The sequence below is a fragment of the Dendropsophus ebraccatus genome, chromosome 4 (genome assembly GCF_027789765.1).
Source record: "Dendropsophus ebraccatus isolate aDenEbr1 chromosome 4, aDenEbr1.pat, whole genome shotgun sequence".
NCBI lineage: Eukaryota > Metazoa > Chordata > Amphibia > Anura > Hylidae > Dendropsophus > Dendropsophus ebraccatus.
In genome coordinates, this window is record NC_091457.1 from 152094145 (window position 1) to 152121937 (window position 27793).

The 27793-nt window shown below is 42.5% G+C and overlaps 1 protein-coding gene across 1 annotated transcript; it reads left to right on the plus strand.

Annotated features, from left to right (window-relative positions):
- Positions 1–408: 408 nt before the first annotated feature.
- Positions 409–27793, plus strand: LOC138789354 (coagulation factor XIII B chain-like). The gene is made up of 12 exons (XM_069967962.1): positions 409–547; positions 5490–5678; positions 6983–7165; positions 9695–9871; positions 12231–12368; positions 12999–13043; positions 14691–14870; positions 16735–16917; positions 18702–18875; positions 24589–24786; positions 25997–26176; positions 27569–27793. The coding sequence occupies exons 1-12, from the start codon at positions 409–411 to the stop codon at positions 27571–27573; spliced, it is 1791 nt and encodes a 596-aa protein (XP_069824063.1). The 3' UTR covers positions 27574–27793.

A 27793-nucleotide genomic window follows, 5' to 3' on the forward strand; every position in this document is an offset into this window, starting at 1 on the left:
TAAATATTAGGGCTCTATTACTGCTTCTGATATTTCGGATCGTGCTACAAGCTATAGTAGCTGTTGTAGTAGTAGTAGTGTAGTGTAATGTAGTGTTTTTTACGTTTTTGTGACAGTAAGAAAATAATATACCTACGCCAAGAAAGTTGTTGCTGATAAATGCCACACTTATGTGCGGCACTTATCAGCAGACAGTAGTGGTAGGATATAGGGGGAAAAAACGCCCCTACGCCAAGAAGGAGGAGATGCTGATCAGCGGCGCACTTACGTGCGATGCTGATCAGCACTCAGCGGCGTTAGAGCAAATAAAAAGAAAAAAAAAAAAAATCTTTTTAACCCAAAGCAACTGATCGGTGAATAATAGTCACTGATCAGCCACTAGGGGGCAGTAGAATGGAGCTGCCGGAAATGGCCGAGGCCCGCCAAAGCCCGAAGACCCGAGTATTTCTGGAAATTGATGAAGACCCGACGATGGACCCGACCGAACCCGGAAGTTGCGCCGAGGACGCCGTGGACCGCAGATCGTCGCTCCGGAGGACGGGAATAGGTGAGTATGGTGCACCTACACAGCACACACCTGTTCTGCAGAACCCGGAGGTGCACAAGCAACCTGGAGAACCGCAGTTTGAAATGCCATTCAAAAATTTGGTGGAGATTTACAAAGAGTGGACTGCTGCTGGAGTCAGTGCTTCAAACGCCACCACAGACAGATGTCTGCAGGACATGGGCTACAAGTGTTGCATTCCATGTGTCAAGCCACTCCTGACCAATAAACAAAGCCAGAAGCGTCTTATCTGGGCCAAGGAAAAGAAGAACTGGACTGTTGATCAGTGGTCCAAGGTGCTGATTTCAGATGAAAGTGAATTTTGCATTTCATTTGGAAATCAAGGCCCCAGAGTCTGGAGGAAGAGTGGAGAGGCTGTACACAATCCAAGCTACTTGAGGTCTAGTCTGAAGTTTCCAAGATCAGTGATGGTTTGGGGAGCCATGTCATCTGCTGGTGTAGGTTCACTGTGTTTCATCAACACCAAAGTCAACGATGCCGTCTACAGGGAAATTTTAGAACACTTCATGCTTCCCTCTACTGAAAAGTTGGAGATGAAATTTTCATTTTCCAGCAAGATTTGGCACCTGTCCACACTGCCAAAAGTACCAATCCCTGGTTTACTAACTAAATCATCAATGTGCTTGATTGGCCAGAAAACTCGCCAGACCTTAACCCTTATAGAGAATTTATGGGGTATTGTCAAGAGGAAGATGAAAGACACCAGACCCAACAAAGCAGACGAGCTGAAGGCCGCAATCAAAGCAACCTGGGCTTCAATAACACCTCTGCAGTGCCATCAGCTGATCGCCTCCATGCCACATTGCCGCATTGATGCCGTCATTCATGCAAAAGGTGCCTCGACAAAGTATTGAGGGTATTTACTTTACAGACTTTTCATTTGATCGACATTAGTGATGAGCGAGTACTAAAATGCTCGTCACTCGAGACGAGTATTTCCCGATACTCGAGTGCTTGTTTCGAGTAACGAACCCCATTGAAGTCAATGGGAGACTCGAGTTTTTTTGCAGGAGACTCAAGTTCGGTAGAGGGAAGGTTGTGTGAAAACCTGTCAACCTCAGAAATTGATGGAAATGGGCAGGAAACAGCAGGGGCAGCATGTATGCATGCCTCTGAGGCTGCCTAATGGCACCATTATGCCTAATTCTGTGCAACAGCCTGGTTAAAAAATAGGTAGGCATATTGACCACTCAAAAACTCAGCCTGACACAGCATGGCAGCCAAAACACAGGGAAACATTAAAACAGAGGTAGCATATCATGAACCAGCAAAAAATTTCAGCCTGACACAGCATGGCGGTGAGGACAGAGTGAACAAGGTAGAAGCGGTAGCCAGTCAGCCTTCTAAAAATTATACCAGACCTAGCATGGCATTGAGCACACAGAGAACCATTAAAAGTGAGTGAGGAAGCAAGTGAGCCCCCCCCCCAAAAAAAATAAAATAAAATAAATTAAGCCAGACACTGCATTGCATTGAGCACACAGAGAACTCCGGGGAGCAGCAGTAGCCAACATGGATGCCAGTGAAGGCCCAGCAGTAGTCAACATGGGTGCCAGTTAAAGCCCAGCAGTAGCCAACATGGAGGCAAGGGCAGGCACAGCAGTAGTCAACATGGATGCCAGTTAAGGCCCAGCAGTAGCCAACATGGAGGCAAAGGCAGGCACACCAGTAGTCAGCAGTAGTCAACATGGGGTAACATTCCTTGCATCATGTGACTCCCCACTTCTACCCCCCACCGTTGTTTTGAGTTTGAATTTGACTTTGAATGTGACTGTAGCAGTTGGGGTTAGTTTGCCTGGTTGACTTGCGAAAAATGCGCACAGATGCGGTGAACCTTGGGGTAAGTTTTAAGGAAGCGCAGCAACACTAGGTTGAAGACATGGGCCAGGCCGAGTTGCAGAGCCGCCACTAGGTTTGGCCCGTTGTCACAAACAACCATGCCTGGGCGGAGGCTCCGTAGCGCGAGCCAAAAATTTGACTGTGCCGTGATGCCCTGCCGTGATGCCGGACAGAGTACCGAGGGACAGCCACCGCTGTGAGGTTCCTAAAAGCCTCTGTCTCTACCAGCCAATACGGCAGCATCTCCAAGCTCAGCAGTTTGCCTATGTGCACATTTAGGACTTGTGCATGCAGGTGAGTGGCAGTGTATTTGCGCTTCTGTTCAAAGGTCTGCTGCAGGGACAGTTTAACGCTGCGCTTGGACACCTTGCTGGAGGGTGTTGAGCATAGTGGAGGTCAAGGGGTGCGTGTAGGGCGGAAGGCCCTCGTGTAGGGCGGGGGGACTGACAGAGCCAGCACGTGACACAGGGGAAGGAGCAGGGGTGCGACTTGCAGTCACTGAACAGCCTTGGTTCCACTGAGTGGGGTGTCTAGCACTCATATGCCTGCACATGCTGGTAGTTGTTAGGCTGGTAGTGGTGGCTCCCCTGCTGATCCTGACGTGGCAAACTTTGCACAGAACAGTCCGTCGGTCACCTGCACTTTCTTTAAAAAACCTCCAGACTTGGGAACATCTAGCCCTGGCCACAGGAGTTTGACTCCGTTAAACAGTTGCTGATCTACTCGCTCTGCCCCTGCTTCTCCCTTTGCCCACCCCTCTTCCTTTTCCAACCGGTCCTGCGGGTAAACTTGCCTTCCCCTTAGAAGCACGGTCTTCACTAGGCTTATCCACCCAGCTTGGGTCAGTCACCTCGTCCTCATCCACCAGCTCTTCCTCCATTTCCTCACTCTCCTCCTCACTTTTAGTTACATCCATGACAACAACCTCACTGTCTGACAACCGGGTCTCTTCATCATCGTCAGACACCTCTTCCAACCCCGCTTGCAAGTCCCCACTCTCATCACCCACTGACTGCGTGACCTGCATAATTTGAGCATCGGGACAGATCGACTGCTCCAGTTGCTCTGACTCAGGGAAGGGTCCAGAAAAGAGTTCCTGGGAGCATGGTGGTGGTGGTGGATCTGATTCCCTTGTTTCCCTGGAGGGGCCAGGCTGTGGGGAAGGAGGCTGAGCTAATAGGGCAAGGGTTCCACTGCCTTGGGTAGTGTGGCTGGACTGCGTGGAAGACTGGGTAGTGGATAAGTTACTGGACACATTATCTGCTATCCACACGATCACCTGTTCACAGTGCTGCGGTTTCAATATCGGTCTACCATGAGACCCTGTAAGTTGGGAAAAGATGCTAGGGAGTGGACGTCTGCGGTGTGCCACTGCTACCTCCTCAACAGGTGCTGCTGTGTCACCCTGCCCTGAACCACGGCCTCCGGTAACGGCATCACTTGGAACCCCACGCCCTCGTCCTTGTCCTCGACCCTTACCCCTGGGGTTCACCATTTTATGGACACTGCACAGTATGGAACTTAGATAGGCCTTGCGTATGAAATACAGAAATCAGGAAAAATACTTGTAGTACTCACTGGTTTTGTGGGGGCTGTACGGTACAATCTGTTAGTGGCTGGACCTAGACACACTCTCTGAAACACCCTTTACTCTGTGACAGCAGTTGTGATGTGATTGAAATTAGATAGGCCTTGCGTATGAAATACAGAAATCAGGAAAAATACGGTACAATCGGGTAGTGGCTGGACCTAGATACATGCTGTGATACCCCCTTACAATGAGCAGTGAAGTTTTATAAAGGTGTACTACAAATCCCAGCAATACAGTGTAGTACCCACTAGTTTAGGGGGGCTGTACGGTACAATTTGGTAGTGGCTGGACCTAGATACACGCTGTGATACCCCCATCCAATGAGCAGTGAAGTTTTATAAAGGTGTACTACAAATCCCAGCAATACAGTGTAGTACCCACTAGTTTAGGGGGGCTGTACGGTACAATATGGTAGTGGGTGGACCTAGATACACGCTGTAATACCCCCTTGCAATGAGCAGTGATGTTTTATAAAGGTGTACTATAAATCCCAGCAATCCAATGTAGTACAGCAGGACCACCAGCCCCAAAATAAAAAAAGAGTACACTGAGCACTTCTTAGGGGTGTGTATGCAACACCTAATGTCCCCTTTCTGCTAGCAGCCGATCACCACAGTGTGCTGATGAAATCGTGGTAGCAGCACTGCAAGTCCCAGCCAGCAGTCTGTAGTAATACTATTAAAAAACAATTTGAAGCCCTGAAAAGGGCTGTTTGTTTGTATTGCTAGTATATACCCTGCCTACTGGAACACTAAATCCTACACTGACACTCACCCTGACCAGCAGCAGCTCTGTCCCTGATCTCTCACAGCACACGTCTGAAGCGAGAACTACTGGCTGGGCGTTTTATATGGCAGGGTCATCTGATCTAGCCAACCAATCGCTGCTATCGACATGTATGGGTCTCACGTCATCGCAGGATGTACCGAAGAGTCTCCTGCATGTTTATTGGCTGAGAAATAGCGCCCAAACTGACAGGAAACGGATGATGAGATTTCCTCGAGCATCGCGAGATGCTCGTCCGAGTAACGAGTACCGTCGAGTACCCTAATACTCGATCGAGTACCAAGCTCAGACAAGCATGCTCGCTTATCACTAGTCGGCATTTCTGTGTTAATTTTTTTATTTATTTTTTTTTCAGTTGGTTTTATATAATATTAACATTTTTTGAAATACTGACTTTGGGTTTTTCTTGGCTGTAATCCATAGACATTAACTTTAACAGAAATAAACGCTTGAAAAAGTTCTTTTTGTATGTAATGACCCTATAGAATATATGATGTCACTTATTAAATTGAATTACTATGTGTATATATATATATATATATATATATATATAAACACTGTGTATTTATATATATATATATATATATATATATATATATTTATATATATATATATATATATATATATATATATATATATATATATATATATATGACTTTTTTGGACCTTATTACTGAAGATTCGCTTTCTATTGCTTTGTTTTTGCAGGTAACAAATGTGGCAGACCTGTCTTAGAGCATGGATATCTACTTGGATCATGGTTCAGCGGCTTTCATGATCAACCAGGAAGAACTATACGTTATGAGTGTTATTCAGATTATGTGTCACATGATAAATCCATCTGGGGGAGTAGCACATGTACTGAGAGTGGATGGAATCCTGAACCAAAATGCTCACGTATGAATCTAACCAGTTAGAAAACTCCTGAAAATGATGACAAGGGTGTCTTTTGCATAATCGCTAGACCATGCAATCACTTTGTGACCGCTAAGTATCATCCCGATACTGATCCTCAGAATACGTTGGCTGTAGCGATATGGCCCCTTTATAGTCATCCATTGTGCAATGTTACTCCAGCCCCCTGCTGCACATAGTAACTGTAGTGCAGCTCCATTTAAGTGAATGGTATCATTGTATAGGCAGGGAGTGCTGCTAGGCAGATAAGAACAGTGATGGGTCCCTTCATTTAGGGACTGCGGAGGATCCCAGATGTTGGACCACATTGTAACAATATTCCATTACTATGAGATACTAATTTAAATAGGATGTTAGGTCAATTTCTAATATCTGAATGTTTTGTACTTTATGTATATTATTTGGATTTTCACATAGCTGTGTTTACTAGCTCATTATTCTACAATTTATACTAGCCTTAACTAATAACAGGTAACCTACTGCCATGTTCTCATATAGCATCAGGGAGGCTGAGAGTAAATTCAATTTTCTCACCTTCATCCTCAGTGACACTTCCACTAAATCTCCAGTATTATTAGTATGCAAATCAGGCAGTTTGGTGCACTGGGGGCGGGGCTACAACCCCCAGTGCACTAATCCATCTTGCCCCGCCCCCTTCATGACCATTTATCTGGCAGTGATGAGCGCAGAAAGAGCAGGTGGGGTGGATCTGTTAATGGTGACCGGTACCCTTTATAAATAATTTTTACATGGTAAATTAGGTTATTGGCAAACTATGATCATAGGTTGACATGCAACATTTTTTTTGTCAGAATGTTTGTGAAAAATTCCTATATCAGTCAGATTGGGCTGTGTTTGGCAGCTTGTAGTTAAATTGCAGCAAGCCCCAGTTAAAGAAATTTAAATCTGAATATATCTTGAATATATCCATGTAATCTTGCCTAAGGCCATGTTCACACAACGCGCAAACAATGGCTGTTGCTTGGCATTTAAAACAAAGGCCATTGTACTGTGTGGCAAACAATGGCCATTGTTTGCAATGAAAATTGCAGTGAAATCAATGCACAACAGCCTAAAATAATTGACATGCTCATTATATCGACGTCCGTGTCACACAATGGCCATTGTTTGATATTTTGTGTTAACTTCAATGCAAGCCATTTCACCATGAAAAGAACGTCCGTTGTTATAATTAAAAACAATGCCGGTTCTTGTCTAAAATGTACCTTGTGTGAACATAGGCAAAAACGTTAAAAGGAACTGATTAAAAATGTGATTTGTTTTAGAATTCTGTTCATACAGAGCAAACATTTTTGAAAATGCCGAACCTATAGATCCACAGTATGTATATCTGGAAGGTGAGAAAGTAAGGTTTCAGTGTAAAAATGATCATCAAACACCAGATGGAAGGATTGATGGAGAAAGAACATGTCTTCCTGATGGAGATTTTACTCCAGTCAAATGTTATAGTAAGTTTTATTAGTTATATGTTATATTTTTTCATTTATTCATCCAATATATTTGCTTCACATTGGGTTTTGTTTCAACATTTCTCCTTATAAAACCGTCTTCTGAAACTTAAAACTCTGTCTCGGTTTTCTATGAATCCCCATAGAAAACCTCTCCTGCTCTGGACAGTTCCTGTCTCGGCCAGAGATGTCAGCAGAGAGCACTGTCAGACTGAAAATAAAACATTTCCTGCAGGACATACAGCAGCTAATAAGTATGCGAAGACTTGAGATTTTTTAATAGAAGTAAATTACAAATCGATATAACTTTCTGAAACCAGTTGATTTGACAGAAAAAGATTTTCGCTGGACAACCCCTTTAAAGTGACTCTGTACCCACAATCTGACGCCCCCAAACCACTTGTACCTTCAGACAGCTGCTTTTAATCCAAGATCTGTCCTGGGGTCCGTTCAGCAGGGGATGCAGTTATTGTCATAAAAACAACTTTTAATCCGGCAGTGTTGTGTCTAACGGCTGGGGCTTACATTTGTATATGCATTAGGCTGGCACATCCTCTCTGTCCTTCCTCCCCACCCTCCTCATCATTAGGAATGCTCCAGGCAGATTGCTTCCTATTCCCCACCTGTGTGTATAATGAACATGGGCTGGATCGTTAATACACCTGTGCAAGTTCAAAAAGCAGTAAATGTTCCTGGATCATTCCTAATAATGAGGAGGGTGGGTAGGAAGGACGGAGAGGTGGTGCCAGCCTAATGCATATAGAAATGTAAGCTGTGGACGTTAGACACAGCGCTGCATGATTAAAAGTTGTTTTTATGACAATAACTGCATCACCTGCCGAACGGACCCCGGGACAGATCTTGGATTAAAAGCAGCTATCCGAAGGTACAAGTGGTTTGGGGGGACAGATTGTGGGTACAGAGTCGCTTTAAACAAAAACCAACAAATGAAAAAAATATTTTTTTTCCATTTTTTTCCCCCCAAGCTTTAGGCTGCAGCCACACACAGCAATATTTGAGTCAAAAATAAGAGTGGATTCAAAAGGAAAGGAAAATATAAAGGAAGAACTCACACTTCTGCTCCCTGCTGGATCCACTTCTGTGTTTTAATAAAAAACTGCAGTATATGACAGAAGTCTTATACATTTTTTTTTATAAACTATGCCTGCATTCACTGACAGCAAGTAGAGATAGAGCCATAACGTTTTATATTACAGAAATCTAGGCTCAGGGACACTTGTAAGTCTATGGAAGCAACCCAGGTGCATGGAGATGATGCAGATGATGTCTCCTGGGGGTCAGGTTATCAAATCAATAGGCAACTAACCCGGCCCCCAGAGGGGAGATCACATATCCTGTGACTACAAAGGGAAGGTAGGGGGAGCTGAGCGGGGTCAGAGTGGACCCAGAGTAGAGGATTTTACATGTCCAAAGACGATAAAAATAAGAAAGAAAAAAAACAGGTAAAAGGTGCAAGGTTATACATGTTTATTAAACAGAAGGTGGTATTGGGAAGGGGGATCATTTAAAATATTGATTTTATTAGCCAGACATTCCCATTAACCTTTAATATAAATGAAATATTTACCCCCCCCAACAAACAACAATTATCCCCACAATGGGCAAAAAGCACAGGTCTGCAACCCCAAAAATGAACGTGACACCACACAGACTGATCACCTCCACATGCAGTACCTATAAGAAGGAGGTCTCTTCCTATGAATTCTTTCTTATGTATAATTGCTACTCCTGCTCACCCAGGGGCAGTTGGGTAGTCAACCTAAAAAGTATGACCCCTGCCCCAAACAACCCCTGATTCTGGGATGGGGTGAGATCTACTCCTGTTACTTTTCATATATGTACGTATCTTGCTACTTATTATACTTGTCTATGAGGAGGTGATTTTCAAAGAGCTCTGTGCCGTTTGATGTTCTTTCTTTGCCCCTAGTGGGGAAAATAGTTGTTTGTTGTGGGGCAAATGGTTCTTCAGATTTATTCAATGTTAAGTTTTATTACAGCATACTCCTCTTGGCTATGTTCCCACAATGTCTTTTAATAAAGACGGACGTTATTGGTGATTAATAATTTTAAGTAAAAAGGATGTTGTGGGAACATAGTTTTTTTTCTGGAATTTCTATATTTATATTGAAGAATATGCTTATTTTCATGGAGCAAGATTATTAGAATTGTAATATTCCCAAATAGACTTCGCTTCAGCTTTTTGTTGAAGAACGAGGATGGATGACCACTGCACAGAGGGAACTGGAAAAAGTAACAAATCTGTCATAGAAGGGATAACCCCATCTCAACTAACCTGGTTAAACTTGTAGGACTCATCAATTTCAATATTTTTGCTAATACATTCATTTAGCAATCTTACCTCCTTACCCTGATATTCTGCTCTTTCCGACCCACTGTTGATTGATAGGTTATCGTCTAGATTACCAACCACCATTCTGCTCTTAAAGCAGTGGACTGGCTGGTATATATACAGCTACCTGCAACTTTTGTTTTTTTTCTTAATCCCAGAAATATGTAAGGCTCCCAAACTTCCAGATGGTAAAATAAATCCGACTAAAGATCGATTTGAGATTGGAGAAATTCTGCAATATGAATGCAATAAGGGCTTCATGACAGAAAGCAGAAATCTTATAAGAACTGCTCAGTGTCTCAGCGAAGGATGGTCCGAGGAGCCCAGCTGTATACGTAAGTCTTATGTGTCTATCTTTGGAAACTGGTAATCAATGATAAGCCACATACATGTATTTACATTTACAGGACTGATTAAACAATGATAGATCCTTAAAACACATTGAAATATTGGTAACCAAATATCCACCTAATACAGTACAGTGTGTTCTATGTATAGAATTAGAGATGAGTAACCTACTGTCTGCTCCGTGGAGACAGCCAAGTACTGCCTGGAAAACATGGATAAAGCCATAGGCTATATTCACAGAGTCTCAGTTTAAAATAACATCTGTCATTTTGAGGTTAAAAAATTAGACGTCATTTTGCAGTTTGGCCGCCGGTCAGTGCAATGACGGCTGTTGTTACAGTATTCTAGTTTGGGGTTACTGATTGGCCTTTGGGTGTGGCTTAATTGAAAAGTCCATTGAATTTAAAAGTAAAACCGCTGAAAAGATGGTAAAAAGGAAAACTGTGTGTCAACAACTAAAAAATTACATCCGCTTTTTGAAAAGAAAAAAAAAAAAAAAGACACCCGAAAATAATTGTCATGATCATTATTTTGACGACTGCGCAGATAACATCCGTAATTATATACACAGTTTGCATTGGACGTCCATCATCCCATTGACTTCAATGCATTGACGTCAATTAATTTGTGGCAATAACGGACGTCTTTTTAAAAAGAAAAATCGGATGGCTTTTTTTCTCGGAGCCTAATGTTCATACATCGTATGAGACCAGCCTTTCTGTGACCCGGCCAGGCCACAGAACGGCAGTAGTGATGAGCGAATACTGTTCGATCGAATAGATATTCGATTGAATAGTGAGATATTTGAATATTTGATATTCATACGGATATCCCGCGTATATTCGATAAATATTCGATATGCGTTCAAATCCCCCAGCCTCCTGTTTTACCCTCCAAATGGTCAAATAGATGTTTTTCACTAATCGAATACTTGTTCCCATAGACTTTAATGGGAATGAATATTCGATCGAATATTCAAATATTCGCGGGATATTCGTACGAATATCGAATATTTGAATATCTCACTATTCGCTCATCACTAAACGACAGGTATCGGAAAAGATTCTCCCAGCCGACACTGCAGTACCGACTGGATGATCTTTCGGACCGCAGAGTTCTGATGCATCAGAACTCTCCATAGCACACTATGGAGCGTACGGCCGGAGTCGCTCGCTCCATAGTGTGCACTGACATGGTTTTCTGCGGCCGCTATTCACTGAATAACGGCCACAGAAAACTGACATGTCAGTTGTTTGTGGCGCCACGAGGGATCCTGGCTGGAGCGGAGTGTATACTATGTAATCCCATAGACAGCTATATAATGTATATTTCCGTAATAATCATGGCCGCGGTTTTACGTTGGCTATGTTCACACTACGTATGTTTCTGGCCATAGTGCGAACCGTGAATATTCGCCCGTAGTTTTGAGGTTAATGCGTAGCCTGGAAAGTATACGATATACGCCTGCACAGTGCACACTACGTATGAGCTTACGGCCGGATCGTATACGGCGCCGTGTAAAATGAACAAGACCATTGTTTGAGGATGGCAATGTTGAAACTCATGGCCTTGGATCTCAGTGCGGTCCCGTAAGAAGAACTTATTTCAGCCAAATTGAACTTGATTTTTCGATCCAAAAGGTTCTGTGTGGTTTACGGGGCTGGGCGAAGATTTCCAAGTAAATGACCTGCCTCAGATCGCTTCGAAACAAGCTAGGGAAGCATAACTGTACAACGGGTGTATGTTCGCGATTCATACGCATCCGTCCACATGTCTATTTTTCCCACGCCCGTAGTTTCAGCCGCACATGTACGGCGGTGTACGAAATGCGGCCGGACTCGTACGCAGTGTGAACATAGCCAAAGGCTGTAAAAAGCCAAACAAAGCCCTCTTCACTCCTTTCTACATAGAATACATTACCTAGGAATACATTTTTTACCATATTGCTGCTGGGTTGTAAAACAATAAAAAAATCCTATGTTTGTTGTACTCCCGCTGTACCCCCACGCTCCCCCTGTGGCCTGTTGCAGTGTTTCTGTTGTTCCCTGCTGACTGCTGGGTCTCCACTTCTGAGACAAACTTGTCTCGGAAGTGACAGCCTGCTCAGCCAATCACTGACTGAGATGGGACGGCCCTGTTGTGAGTGGGCTGTCACTTCCAAGATGTTTGTCTCTGAGGGGAAGGTTCTGCAGTCAGTGATACAGTGATACAGGATCTCAACAGGATAGGATAGAATGTTTATTGTTTAAATGCACTAGCAGTAATATCTTAAAAAAATTACAAACGCTGGACAGGTCCATTAATATATGAAATAAGAACAATCCTGTTAATATTTTCTTTCATCAGCTATTTCCTGTAAATATAACCGTGTCTCATACAAAGATGGGGATGTTATTCAATATACTTGTCCCCATGAACACAAACCGGAATCAGAATTTGGGCAGTGTTATTACTATGGATGGGGTCCACCTCCGAGTTGTCAAGGTAAGCTGAAATATTTTGAAAAGATGTGATGATAAAAAGTATGCACAAGCTCTTGTAAATGTAGAAGGTTGTGTATAAGTTTATATATACACAATGTTTATTGTATAATGTTTTTATGTGCAAAACTCTTTTTGGAGGTAATTTTTAGGAAAAAAGCTTTTTTCTCATAGATGTTGAATGTAGAATGTAGCCACTGCTCAGCTAGCATATACTCAGACATCGTGGGCACGCTTGGCGTCCACCCAATTAGGACTCTATCAGGTAACCAAAAGTGGTTCTCTGCTATGTGTAAATGATAGCAAACGTTCTAAGCAGGGTATATAGAAAAAGCGGCACTCACCAAATATTTTCTTTCTGGTATTTATTGTGCAAATGACAAACACCGATAGTCAGCAGGTTACAGAGCAATAGCGGGTGTATTTCACTAGAGCGACGTTTTCCCGCACATGCGCATCAACGAGCCTAGTGATCACTTACACTTGTCACTTGCACAATTAATACCAGAAAGAAGATATTTGGTGAGTGCCGCTTTTTCTATATACTCTGCTTAAAAGGTTTATTCTCATAGATCTGCTTATAAAAACTTAATGACATTACTGATTTTTATTTTGTTCATTTGCATTTTTTTAGAGGGGAAACCTGTCCAGACAGAGGTCATTGATAATGAAAAGCAAGGTACGTTTTGAGTCCCTGTTTTCAATTTGCTAAAAAACTCATTGCAGTCAAACCTATTTGTGAATCAATACAATTTTTCTGTGAGGCTATGCTCCCATTTCTTGAACATATGGCCGTATATAATTATAATCCTGATCATTATTTGCAGCCGTCAATATGACGAGGCGGCTGCCTTTCCTTGCTTGTTCCCATAGCAGGAGCATAGCCTAATACATTGGTGCCTGATTTCTTTGCCCCTGGATCAATCATGCATCTACACCACAGCATTATACACCAGACTGTGTACATGTGGTGATTAAATCATTGTTGCCTTTAGCACTGTGCAGTGGTCTATCCAACCTGTTATCATTCAGTGTACCGCATGTGTTTACGCCATAAGGCTGGGTTCACACTACGTAAGTTTCCCTCCGTAGTGTGTTCCGTGAATAAGCGGCTGGAAACTTACGTAGTTTGCGTACAATGTAAAGTATACGATATACGGCCGCACAGTTCACACTACGTACAAACTTACGCCCGGATCGTATGCGGCGCCGTAAAAAATGAACCAGACCATTATTTCGGGACGGAAATGCCGTAACTTACGCCCGTAGCGTTACATGCGGTCCCGTACGTAGTGGTGATTTCTTCATTTTGAAAGCTTTTTGTGCCGATCCAAAAGGTTCTGTGGGGTGTCCGGGGCTAGGCGAAGATTTCCAAGTAAAAGACCGCTGTCAGATCGCTACGAAGAGCGCTCAGGAAGCGTAAGTACACTACGGGCGTAAGATTGCGTTCCGTACGTATCCGGCCGCAACTTGCGTAAAGTCCCGGCCGGAGTTTCATACGTATATGTCCGGCCGTGGAAAATATGCGGCCGGACATATACGTAGTGTGAACATAGCCTAACATTGTATACTATCCTGTGTCCATGTGGTGATAGAAACACAGTGTAGTAAGATTTTTTCCTTTTATTTTTAGTGCCACTAAACCTGTTGTTATTCTGTATCAAGCACATGTGTACATGAGACAGTATATATTGTGATTTAAGCACTGTTGTCCATAGCACCATTCAGTGGGAATGTATTATTTAACTGTTCGTGCTACCAAACTAGTCACTGTCCAGCATCAGGGACACATTTACAACATGCAGTTATATGCTACTACTGGATGAAAAGTCAGTGTAATGGACAGGACCAGGAAACCCTATCAGTCTGGGAAGGATGAGATCTCATCAGTCAATGAGGGAGATCAAAAACTGCCAGGGGATGATCTGCTATGGTCTTGCTTGACCTCCAATGTTCTAGCCTTGATGAATTGTACCTTGCATACTGTATGTTGGACTATATGTAGTATTATTGTAAAATGATCAATGAATATACCATGCCCAAGCTGAACCAAATATTTTAAATCTTAGACAACTTTTCAGGGACACATGTTGGATACTGAACCTTTGAACTGGCCACCAAATTTTTCAGTTTGGTCAACAGTGGCATGATCAATGTCATCCCACTGATATTTACTGTATGTTACAGCCCACGCTCACAATGATGGGATTGTCCTGTTACAATTTTCCCCTAGAGGCAAGCCTGCATGAATATTGGTTGGTGCGGTGGATGTCTAAGATTGTTAAACAATAATGTTCATTAATAAATCTTTATTATTAACTTTTAGAAAAGCGAAAAAAATGTCCTCTTCCATATCATCCAATACATGCTGAAATTAAAGATCTAAAGGAAGCCTATTATAGCAATGACGACGTTACTATGACATGTGACAGAGGATATAAGATACATGGATCTCCAGTTGTTCGGTGTATTGAAGGAAAATGGGAACAACCTCCTGAGTGCATCCGTAAGTTACTTGTTTTCATGTTGTTGTTGTTGTTATTTGTTTACTTTTATTTTTTCTAAATAAATATTTTAAGAATTTTGTGTTAAGGTAAACATCCTTAGTAGCTGGCAGATTTCTGTTTGAATAGGAGTTTCACAAATTCTGTTTAATGAGTTAAATTATACAATTCTGATTACCTGCAGCCACCACTACAACACTATAATAAACTCAGTAATAAAACTTTTTAGGCTGGCATCACACTGCCTTAAAATCTTGGAAAAATGCAAATAAAAACACTATGGCATTTACTTATTTATTTATTTATTTTTTCAAAAATACCAGCGAACAGATGTTAGCTGGAAGTTGCTAAATTCTGACCCCTACAACTTCTTATTTTTCTGTCTATGGGACAATTGGAAGGCAATTTTTTTTCCATTATGACATAAATATTGATAGAACAGAATGGGTCCAAAGCAAGGCTACAAAAATGGGGGAGGGTGTCAGGTACAAAACATATCAGGAAAGACTTAAGACTTCAGTGTATTGCACTGAAGATATTTTTCTGTAAAGTTGAACTCCTATTTAAGTGCTGGAATGTGTCATCTCTTGCACCACACCTTGCACCTGTGCCTCAACATGTTCTACCAAGGTCCAGTGGCCATGTGTCTTAGGGGTGGGTACTACCACTCCTGGCCCTCATGACAAGTTGCCGCAAAATGCCAGTGCCCACCAGCTGCACAAAACACCTGCAACCAGCACCCCGGGCCATGGCACTCTTATTGCATAATCGGTGGTGAGGCAGGTAGCCAAAGCAACAAAGGCAACGCGGTAGTACCATACCCATCACTGGTGCACAGCTAGGTAGGTATATGGCAACATCCTATTATTCTTAAATGAGAATATGGGCCAAAGTATGAACGATAAACTGCACCATAGTAAAGTAAATTAGGTTAATAAGTCTTTTGGTCAGTCTTTTTTTTTTACCAAAACCGGGAACGGGTTTAAAAAACAAAAACTCTGTTAATCCTTCCATTATAATTTTACCCTGTCAGTTTTACTTCAGATTTTGGTTGAAAAAAGACTTAGGGCGACATGTATCATTCGGCGTACGGATGATTTTCGGCGGAAAGTGCCATTTTGCGTATTTTTTTATTCGCAAATGGCCGATTTGCAAAAAAAATATTCGCATATCGGCACTTCACGCCGAGTACGCCGGGGGGGGGGGGGGGGGGGGGGGTGGAGGGGGCATTACGGGGGGCGCGGACTCAGGGTCCGCGCGATTTATCATTTTTTCAGCGCAAAGATACGCCGAAAACCAACTCCACCTTTCAGGTGGCGTAGGTTTTCGGCTGTGCGCACGGACGCGCATGGGATTTATGTAGAGGCGGGTCGCCTCTACATAAATATCCGTAGCGCCGGAGATGCGGGGACATTTATAAGTCCGGCGTAAAAAACGCCGGACTACATAAATGTCCCCCTAAAAGTCTAAAAGACTGACGGAAATACTATGTGTGAACAAAGCCCATGACTGTTTAAAATTATGTCTTCAATTAAAAAGGCCATCAAATGTAATGTCCGTTGTTTGCATAAGACGTCCGAAAATAATTGTCATGAACATTATGTGATCTCCACCACAAAAGACGTCTGTTATTTAATACACTGTGCAAATAACGTCCCTTATTCCATAGACTTCAATGCATTTTATTGACACATACCTACAGTATTTGGAATGGACTTGAAATTCACAGTAACATGGAGGATGTTTATGTAATGTCAGAAAACAATCTAGTCACTATAGGCAACTGCTCATGTGATGATACTCTGTCTTTATAGATGGCACATGTACTATGTCAAAGTAATGGAAATGTAATATTTTGTTTTCAAGAACTACCACTATGCAAGAATCCACCCAGAATAGAGAATGGTGATATAACTGAGTCCTCTAAACAAGACACATACATAACCAGTGACACTGTGACATTCGGCTGCACACCTGGATATCACCTCAGTGGGCCCAATCAATCTACTTGTTTGAATGGACAATGGACGGCACTACCAACATGCACAGGTAGGAAAATCAAGATGTTTTCGAATAAATATATACACAGTATGGGAGGATTTATCATGGCACTCAAGCAGTACAGAGGGTGAATATTCACATCACTTTTGCGCAATCGCTCATTTTGCAAAAAAAAAAAAAAAAATGCAAGTATTTTCCCTCTGCCAATCCTGTCAGAGAGGCGGAGAGAAGACAGGACGGGCGCTCTACCGTGGAGGTGGGGGGCACTGCAAGGTGGGAAGAAGGAGCAGGTGTAGATTTGTTCCCCAATTCCTGCACCAGGTGCAGGGCCATCTGGCTTTACTAAGAGGCAAACCTTGTGGCAATTGCAGGTAAACACTGGGAATGTTTACCTACATAGAGTATTTCTCTATTCTGAGAGGGAAAAGAAAAAAAAAACTTTTATAACCTGATTGACAGGTATTGAAGGAAAAAGTGTCTCTCATCTACTCCAATTCCTGTTCCTTTCTCTCAAACTTTGAGACTCATACTCAGTAAATTAACAGGAGCGTTCGTATTTTTAATGTAATATTTTGCTACATTAAAGTCTATAAAAGAACAGCCATCTGTACCATGGCCCGGGTTGCTAGTACTCATGTTGGGCCTGCGGGTGGGTTCTGGTGTTTTGGGGGCTACTTGTCATGGTGGCCAAGTGTGGTACCACCCATCCCCGGACACACATACATGGCAACCGGACCTTGGTTAGGATGGAGTTGAGGTGCGAAGTGTAGGTGCAGGTCCCACTTTAAAGCGACTCTGTACCCACAATCTGTCCCCCTCAAACCGCTTGTACCTTCGGATAGCTGCTTTTAATCCAAGATCTGTCCTGGGGTCCATTCAGCAGGTAATGCAGTTATTGTCCTAAAAAACTACTTTTAAACTTGCAGCCCTGTGTCACACGGCCGTGGCCTAGAATGAGAGAAAATCTGCCGGGGGCATTCCTAATGATGAGGAGGGCGGGAGGAGGGACAGAGAGGTTGTACCAGCCTAATGCATAGACATTCTAGGCCACAGCCATTTGACACAGGGCTGCAAGATTAAAAACAGCTATCTGAAGGTACAAGCGGTTTGGGCGGGTCAGATTTTGGGAACAGAGTCGCTTTAAACAAAGTTCAACTTTGCTAACTAACTAAAGGAAGTTGTTACTAAAGAGGGGAGTGTATGTGTAGCTAGATGTAGTGGTATCTACAACTGTGTTGTGAGAGTGTGACATCTAGTGGTTGGAGTAAGGAACAGCAGCCTCCTGTCCTAACCTTTCCAAGGTGCAAGAAGAAAAGAAAAATCACGTAGTGGGACACTACATCAGTGCATACATTGTAAAAAAAAATGTATATCTTTTCTAGGTTATGGAGGCAAGAAAAGATATAGCAATCGGCACTACTGTATCCTGTTAAATATGTGGACATGTAACAGATGCACTGCATGATTTGGTGGTGCTCACTTATAGTATAGGTAAAGTAAAGTCTTCATAAATAGGAATAGTAGAGAGAGTATAAGGGCACTCACCATTAAAACTTCAATACTTTATTAAATTCATCTTTAAAAGTCCATCGTAGACATTGCAGGTAATGAGGACACCAGAGACCTCAGCAGCGTGACAGCTGTTTCGCGTAATTAATTACGCATTGTGTAATGAGCCTGATTTTACTATCATAGTTTGCTTTTATTTTACTGTGTGACCATAGTCTACGTATTAATAAAACAATAAAAATTCTTAATAAATAAATAGTGTTAAAAACAATAAAAAAAAAAATCTACACATTTCTATATTTATTTTTACCGGTTTATTTTAGAAAATCCATGTTCCGAACCTCCAGAAGTTACGCATGCTACTGTTATAGAAGAAAAGAAGACATTCAACCACGGTGAAAAAGCTACATATAAATGTGAAAATGGCTTCGGATTTCCTGGAACAGATTCAGCAAGTTGTGTAAAGGGAAGTTGGATGAACATTCCAACTTGTGTTGGTAAGTATTCCTGTGTTATAAGGCTGAGATGAAATGACACTAAGGCTATGTCCAGACTACGTATTAGACTGCAGTACCGGCCGGATGATTTTTGCAGCCGCAGAGTTTGAATGCGGGCGCATCCGTGTGCGCCCGCATCAGAACTCCCCACAGCACAATATCGAGTGAGCTTACGCAGCCGCTCGCTTCATAGTGTGCACTGACAGGTCTTTCTGCGGCCGCTATTCACTGAATAGCTGCCGTAGAAAACTGACATGTCGGTTGTTTGCGGCGCCACTAGGGATCCCTGCCAGAGCATATACTATGTGTATACGCGCCGGCTGGGATCCCATAGACGGCAAGGTAACGTATATTTTCGTAGTAATCTCAGCCGTTCTATAACGGCCGTGGTTTTGCGGAAATATACGCTGTGTGAAGATAGCCTAAGGCTATGTTCCCACGTAGTAAGAGACCGGCCGTTCCGTGAGTTAGCGCCGCTGAACTCTGCCCGCATCAGAACTCCCCACTGCACACTATGGAGCATGTGTGAACTGACAGTGATCCAGGCCGGAGTGTATACTATGGGGGAGATTTATCAAAGGGTGTAAAATTTAGACTGGTGCAAACTGGCCACAGCAATCAGCTTTAGGCAGTGTTGAAAGGAAAGCTGAGCTGTGATTGGTTGCTGTGGCCAGTTTGCACCAGTCTAAATTTTACACCCTTTGATAAATCTCCCCCTATGTGTATATACTGTACTCCAGACAGGATTCCCTAAGCCTGCAGCACTATGTAAGTTCCATACTAATCAGGGCCGCTGCAACAACAGCCGTGATTACTATGGAACTTATGTTGTGTGAACATAGCCTAAGGGTATAAACACACACACCGTATACGCAGTGTATTTACTGCTGTGATACGCAGCAAATACGCAGCAGATTAGATCTAAATAACTGAACACAGCATCAAATCTGCACCATCAAATCTGCTGCAGATCTGCTGCGTATCTGCTGCGTATATGGTGTGTGTGTTGGTACCCTTAGAGTATGTGCACACTTAAGGAATCCGTCCGGATCACCCACCGCAGATTCTGCCCCTTGGGCCTGCACGCATTTCCACTTGTGCCACAGATTCCATTCTATGGTCGGACAGATTCCGCCATCCGTCCAAAGAATGAATAGGTGTGTGCACTGGATGACAATATGGCTCCCACAATTTTTTTTTTTGGCTGTCTTTTGTGAACATCCCCATTACGGTGCTGAAATGCGTCTGTCAAAAAAACAGCCTCAAAATGCCCTAAAAAAATGTTGTAGGAACATAGGCCAAGGCTGCAACATGACTGTCTTTTATTTCTTCACCAACTCTCCTCAGTTGTGCAGCCACCTTCAGCGTTGCATTTATGTACTCTTGCGTGTCATTTTCTTTGGTAAAGTCTCATTTTGTAAAGTTTCTTTAGCAGAAATAACTTGCTGTTTAAACTGGATCTTTCATGTTGTTTCTGTAATGCATCCCACATACCCTTTGCTCTTTTCTCATGTCTTAAGGCCCTATTACACCAAGCGATTATCGCCCGTATTTTCCTGATGATTGGCCGTTATGCTGCTTTTAAACAGAGAGATTTATCTGACCAATTTTGGAAGCCAAAGCCAGGAATGGATTTGAAAAGAGGAGAAATCTCAGTCTTCCCTTTATGGCCTGTTCTCTGTTTATAGTCTCTTCCTGGTTTTGGCTTCAAAAATCTTTCAGATAAATCTGTCTGTGTAAACGCACCATTACACCTGATAATTGGTTGGTGTAATAGCGCCTGTTAAAAGACAACGATCAGCCGACATGCACAATTTCGGCTGATCCTTGTCCGGGGAGCCCCTCCCACAATTCCTTGCGCCCCCCCCCCCTTTCCCGCTCACTATCGGTGCATGTAATAGCACAAGCAGCGAGCGGGGAACGAGGAGTAAGTGGGCACTTTTCTGACAGGTACTGTAGGCACGTGTTTGCTCCTCTAGATCAACCCATATAATAGAGCCTTTATATAGATTAGCTACTCATCCTCCACTAATAAGCTTATGGCGGTCCTTGCCTGCTTTTCTTGTCTTGTTCCTGGTAATAGATTTGTGGTCTCTCTGTAGTCATAGCCTTCCACAAGTCATTTTGGATAGTAACATCGCCACGTTAAATTTCCATGGTTTCCTGGTTTCTGGGTCTGGGCTCCCTGTTCTGGTTTCTTTGTCCTGGTCTCCCTGTCCTGGTTTCTGGGTCCTGGGCTCCCTGTTCTGGTGTCTGGGTCCTGGGCTCCCTGTCCTTGTGTCTGGGTCCTGGGCTCCCTGTCCTGGCGTCTGGGTTCTGGGCTCCCTGTTCTGGTGCCGGGGTCCTGGTCTCCCTGTCCTGGTTTCTGTGTCCTGGGCTCCCTGTTCTGGTGTCTGGGTCCTGGTCTCCCTGTCCTGGGCTCCCTGTCCTTGTGTCTGGGTCCTGGGCTCCCTGTCCTGGCGTCTGGGTTCTGGGCTCCCTGTTCTGGTGCCGGGGTCCTGGGCTCCCTGTCCTGGTGTCTGGGTCCTGGGCTTATAACCTGTTGCAGATTGCAGCTTTCTAGAGCAGAAGCATCAGCACACAGACATTGTGGGAGAAATCAATTTGTTTGCTCTACATTATCAAGCAGCAACCATGACATGTGTCATTACAAGAGGGAGGAGACATGAGTGTACGGGAGGACTAGCAGGACCAGAGCCAACTCTGAATTTTTGTGGGCCCTTGGGCGAAACAGCCTCAGCGGCTTCTCATTCATCCATCCACTATGCACCCATCAGCCACACACTATGCACAATAACTTGAGACATCACTAACATACACAAACACACATTACTGACACAGACAAATACTGACACAGACACATTACTGACAAAGACACTGGCACACACAGTAACTGACTAAAAAGTACAAAAACATAACGTTTATAAACATATGGATATCCACGGTAACACCAACGCATTTCAGAGCATAAGCTCCTTAGTAGTGATGAGCGAACGTGCTCGTCTGAGCTTGGTACTCGTTCGAGTATTAAAGTTCTTGAAGGTGCTCGTTGCTCGGACGAGTATCTCACGATACTCGAGAAAACGGCATCATCCTCTCCCTGCAAGTTTGGACGCAATTTCTTAGCCAATAAACATTCAGGAGACTCTTTGGTACTACGTGTGATCACGTGGGACCCATACATGTCGATAGCAGTGATTGGTTGGCCAGATCAGATGACCCTGGCATATAAGAATCTGGGCCGGCGGTGCTCGCCTCACATGCATGCTGGAAGAGATTAGGGACAGAGCTGCTGATTGTCAGGGAGAGCGTTAGGGAGGGAATTAGTGTTCCTGTACAAAGATACAAGACAAAGGGATACAAGACAAAGAACCCAACAGCCCTTCTAAGGGCTTAAATTTTTATTTTTTTTTTTTTTGAGTACTCCAGACTGCTGGCTGGGACTTGCAGTGCAGCTACCACCATCTTAGCTGCACATTGTGGTGATTGACTCCTGGCAGAAAGGGTATACATGTTGTTGCATACAGACCCTAAAGAAGTCTTCAGTACTATTATTTTTTGTGGCTGGTGCTGCTGCTGTTGTACATTGTATTGCTGTGATTTGTAGTAAAGCTGCATAGAACTTCACTTCTCATTGTCCTGTGTAAAACTGGCATACACCATATACCACCACTTACACACAGATCTATACGACGATCTCCAAAAACTAGTCTGACCGATATATGTTGTCATCTGCAGCCATATCCAACCTCACTGGTCAATGCCCTGTGTAAGAGGTGGCATACAGCATATAGCACCACTTACACACAGCCTCTATACGACAGCCTCCAAAAACTAGTCTGACCAGTATCTTTTGTCATCTGCAGCCAGTCTGCAGGGTTGCTTTCTTTTTTAGTGTGGGGGAGAGGAGGGGTGGAGCAGGCAGCTTGTCAAGCACTGGAAGGGGAACACTCTACAAGGCCGTTGACAGTTTCATGTCACCCCAGCAAGACTATGTCACCCGTCCCCAGTCAGAGTAGGGGGGAGGTGTTCAGAAAGATGGTGAGGGAGTACCTAGCTGACCATACCAACGTCCATCGTAATCACTCTGCTCCATACACTAGTGGGTTGCAAAGCTGGACACATGGCCCGAACTGGCACTTTACACCTTGGAGGTTCCACCCCAGCCTTATCTACCTTGTTCACTGAGTTCTCACCGCCATTCTGTCAGGCCTAATTTTTGGCCTGTTTTTTTTTTAAATCTTCTATTTCAAATTTCAAATCAAATCGAATTCAATTTAAGTGCTAGTTTGCAGTGCTGTCAGGTTATCTATTGTACACGTCACAGCTAAAAGGAACATACAGTGAAAATGGCTGAAAAAGTCCACCCACTACTACCGCACTTGCGCTCTCTTAGATACTCTTTGTTATTGCTGGATACAAACTTGAATAAAAAAAAAAAAAATCAAACCTCAAGCTCAAAATTTAAACTAATTTGAATTCAAACTCAAATTCAAACTTAATTTACCCCAACTGCTAAAGTAGTCACTGGGTGTCATGCCCCAGCTCTGGTCAGTCTAGTAACTTAAAAAGACAAGTTATTAAGGGGGGAGGAGGGGAGCAGTCAGCTTGTCAGGCACTGGCAGGGGAACACTCTCTAAGGCCTTTAACCTTCAAAGTGACCTTCAGGCCTTTGACCTTGGTCGCATGTGCCTTGCCCATCTTGGTCTGGGTCATGACTATTGTCTGGAGGTTGACCACCAGGCTGTTGCCCATTTCAAACCATTTGATTTCTGGATGAAAACTCGCTGGGGGTGTGCTCTGCCTACCCTTCATCCTTTCAAGTCACTGTTTAGCAGGCAGCATCAATCAGGTTGGTAGAGGCAGTAGTAGTGCGTGGTTTTTCCATCAAATTCAATTTAAATTTGGCACAATGTTGCGATAAGCCAGCCCCAGAGGCATCCATGCATGCTGCCCCTGCTGTTTCCTGTCTATTTCCCCGCTGTTTCCATCATTCTCTAAGGTTGACAGGTTTTCAACCTTCCCTGGGCAGAGCTTGGATCCCCTGCAAAAAAGCTCGAGTTTCTCATTGACTTCAATGGGGTTCGTTACTCGAAACGAGCACCATCGTCTCGGGTAACGAGCACTCGAGCATTTTAGTACTTGCTCATCACTACTCCTTAGTCATGGCTAAAGTAATTGGACTAACCATCATATTATATACAGACAGGAAATTGTAGCACCTGGAATTACGACTTCTCCCACCAAAGGGGAGAGGTAGGAGGAAAACGCCTCTTAAATTCTGATTACAGCATATAAGCACTAAACACATTAAATAACAAAAATACAATATGTATCCGGAAATAATGAAGAAATGCAAGATACTGGCCTAACAGTGGACACTAATAAATGTAAGCCAAGTTGTTCTTCATATTAGGAGCACGTGGGTTGCGAGTGTCCTGTTCAAGTAAAATTCCTTTCTCAGATGTAACTGACGGGTCCAGTCTTTGCCCTTCCTAGGTGCATTAACCTTTTCTATATGAATAGTAAGAGAAGATGTGTCGCCTAAGAGGCAATGTGCAAAATGTCTTGAAAGGCCAGAAAAAGATCTACCGGGCACGAGTCTGGAAGCTACAGACTCTCTGCGGCTACCAGACTCGTGCCCAGTAGATCGTTTTTGGTAAATATAAGAAATTTAAATAATTGAGTGAATATGCCCATTTTATGGTTTCAGAGCTGTGTACTACAATGGAAAAGGACATGGAAGAAAATAATATACAGCTAAAAGGGTCGATGACTAAAAAAGTTTACAGCCTACATGGTGAATTCATAGAGTTTGAGTGCAAATCTGGATATGAAGCTCCTTCTGTCATTGAAATGAACATTACTTGTGTACATGGGAAACTTAATTATCCAAAATGCTTCAATAGAGGTAAGTGCCAAAAAACCCAGAGTACACAGTGTTCCTAAAATAAAGTTTAGTTCAGAAGTAAATTGTCTACAGAGATCAATTAGATATCCCCTAGTCTGTGTTGAAGCTGTAGTCTAGGGGTAAGTAACCAGTACCAGTAGTTCAAGTCCTCTGATATAATAATAATAATAATAATAATAATAATAATAATAATAATAATAATAATAATAATAATAATATAGATAGATATATAGATAGATTATAGATATAGATAGATATATCTATATCTATATCTATATAGATAGATATATCTATAAATAGATATATCTATAGATAGATATATCTATATCTAATTTTTTCTCATTATTTTCTCATTTCTAAACGTGCAAATAAATCCCAATATGGTTCTAATTAGCTTTTACATTTTTAAATTGTGTTTCCTTTTGTGAAATGTTTTCAAATAACAAAAAGAAACAAGGCACTCGACACATTTCAGTTGTGCATGTTGTATGTGCAGGCACATATAAATGTATATATTAATAATACATTCATTCTTTTTATAGAATAACGAGAAAAAGTAAATACATAACTAACTATATTTAATTTCCAACAGGGGAAATGAACCCAGGAAAAAAGTGTTGTTGGTCTCTAGACAGGTGATTTACAGATGCCTTTTAAAGTGACTCTGTACCAAGAATCTGCCCCCTTCTAACAGCTTGTACATTCCTATAGCTGCTTTTAATCCAAGAACTGTCCTGAGGTCCATTTGGCAGGTGATGCAATCATTGTCCTAAAAAACAAAACTATTCATGAACTGTCTGAACACTGCACAGGGGCCTTAACGATTTAGACAGGTGGTGAATACAAAAATCTTGCCTGGGGCATTCCTAATTGTAAAGATGGTGGGGAGGAGGGAAAGAGGGGCTGTGCAAGACTTATCCACAGACACTCTAGGCCACGCCAATTTGACGTAGAGCTGCAAGTTTAAAAGTTGTTTTTTAGGACAATAACTGCAAGCACCTGCTGAGCGGACCCCAAGACAGATCTTGGATTAAAAGCAGCTATCTGAAGGTACAAGCGGTTTGTGGGGGCAGATTGTGGGTACAGAGTCACTTTAAGTTTACAACACAATACAAGCTGCTGAATGCCATGTCAATACTTTTCCTGCTCTCCCAGGTATTATTCTAGACTGATATTATTACAATAAAAATATATTTTATTTATTTTGCAGGTTATTGCGTATTGGATAAATCAGCAATGATTACCAATAATATCTATTACAATGCAAATTCTGTATTGGAAAATGGACAAAGATTCAGATTTCAGTGTAATGAAGGAATGATTCCAAAAAATAATCTGGAAGCCAAATGTGAATGGAGAAAAATAAACTATCCAAAATGTGTAACCCCAAGTAAGTCTATGCTATATACATGAGCTTCATATGAGCAATACAGAAACCTGATCAGTGAGGTTACTGCTCCTTTGTGTTGTTGTTTTTTTGTTTGTTTGTTTTTTTATAACTTATTTTTTATTAAATTTTAAACATTTGTACAGAAAATCATAAAACAACGTACCAACACAGCATTGGTTACAAATTTCAACAATGGGTTACAATGTGCTTGAGAACATTCAATCAGTTATTGTATCCCAGGTGCTCATCAATAACACTGTAAACAAAGAAAGCCGCAACGTATAATATACATCATCAATTGTAACAATATATAGGATGAAGGTAGGTTTGGAAGTATGAGGGTGGAGAGGGTCGGAGATAATTTTGAGGGAAGGGGTAATTGGGAAAAGGAGAGAGAAAGCGGTGTGAGGAACCTGAGAACTTAATCCTATTACGATAGTGCTCCTTTGTGTTTTAGGGTATGTTCACACGTACCGGATCTGCTGTGAATTCGCAGCGAGACCCGCTGCAGATCCAGTACAGTGAAGCTGAATGGGTCCCATACACGCATGCACATCCGCTGTGTGTATGGGACCCGGCCTCTTTAATCCCCCCACCGCCAGCAGCCCGCAGCCCCCGACCCCGAGCATTCAGCTTCACAGTACTGGATCTGCAGCGGGTCTCGCTGTGAATTCGCAGCAAGAAATCCACTGCTGATCTGGTACGTGTGAATGACCCTATAAAACTTTGCTACATCTGTGGTTCATTTTTTTGGCTGTAATTTTACCAATAATAAAATGTTGTGCCTTGTTCTGGTTTGGGTCATTTTATACCTGAAGAGTGTCATTTGTTTCACAATTTCTGGCCCATTTGGACATTTGTTTGCCACTTTTTTCATGTAAATCTGTCGAAAAACACCTGAGAAAATGCTAAGTAAAGAAAAAAAACTGATATGTGCACATATCAGTTTTTGTTGTGGCCGCTAGGGATCCCAGCCAGAGCATATATTATGTATATACACTCCCGCTGTGATTCCATAGACTGCAGCACAATGTAAATTTTCTATTAATCGCGGCCGTTGTTGCAAAAATCTGCAACAATGGCCGGGATTAATAGAAAATTTACGTTGTGTGAACGTGGCCTTAAATTGTAATATTTAAGTTATTAAACTGACAATGTTAGAATTTTTGTTTTCCCTTGAATGTTTTTAGCATTAAAACACCAAAAGAATCTGCAGCTGATTTTCTGCTGCAGATCCGCAGCAGATTTCATTTAAATAACTGAACACAACATTAAATCTGCACCATCAAATCTGCTGCGGATCTGCTGCAGATCCTGTAGGTGTGAACGCACCCTTATAATAGTGTAAAACACAGGGCAGTTACCCTTTTCTGTTCTTTCCTCCGCTTTTAGAGTAAACCTCAACGAGGGCTGGAAGACTACAGATCATACGTACAATCCGATACCTTTACAACCAAAGAAAACCGAGTGTGATTTGTGTATGCTTCATACATGAAAGTTCATTTATGATGTTGTTGTGACCCATATACAGTATCTGTGTCCTATTGAGAAACAAAAAATAAAAATGCAGTCGAAGGCAATTATTTACCAATTCACATTTATTGAAACTATTGAATC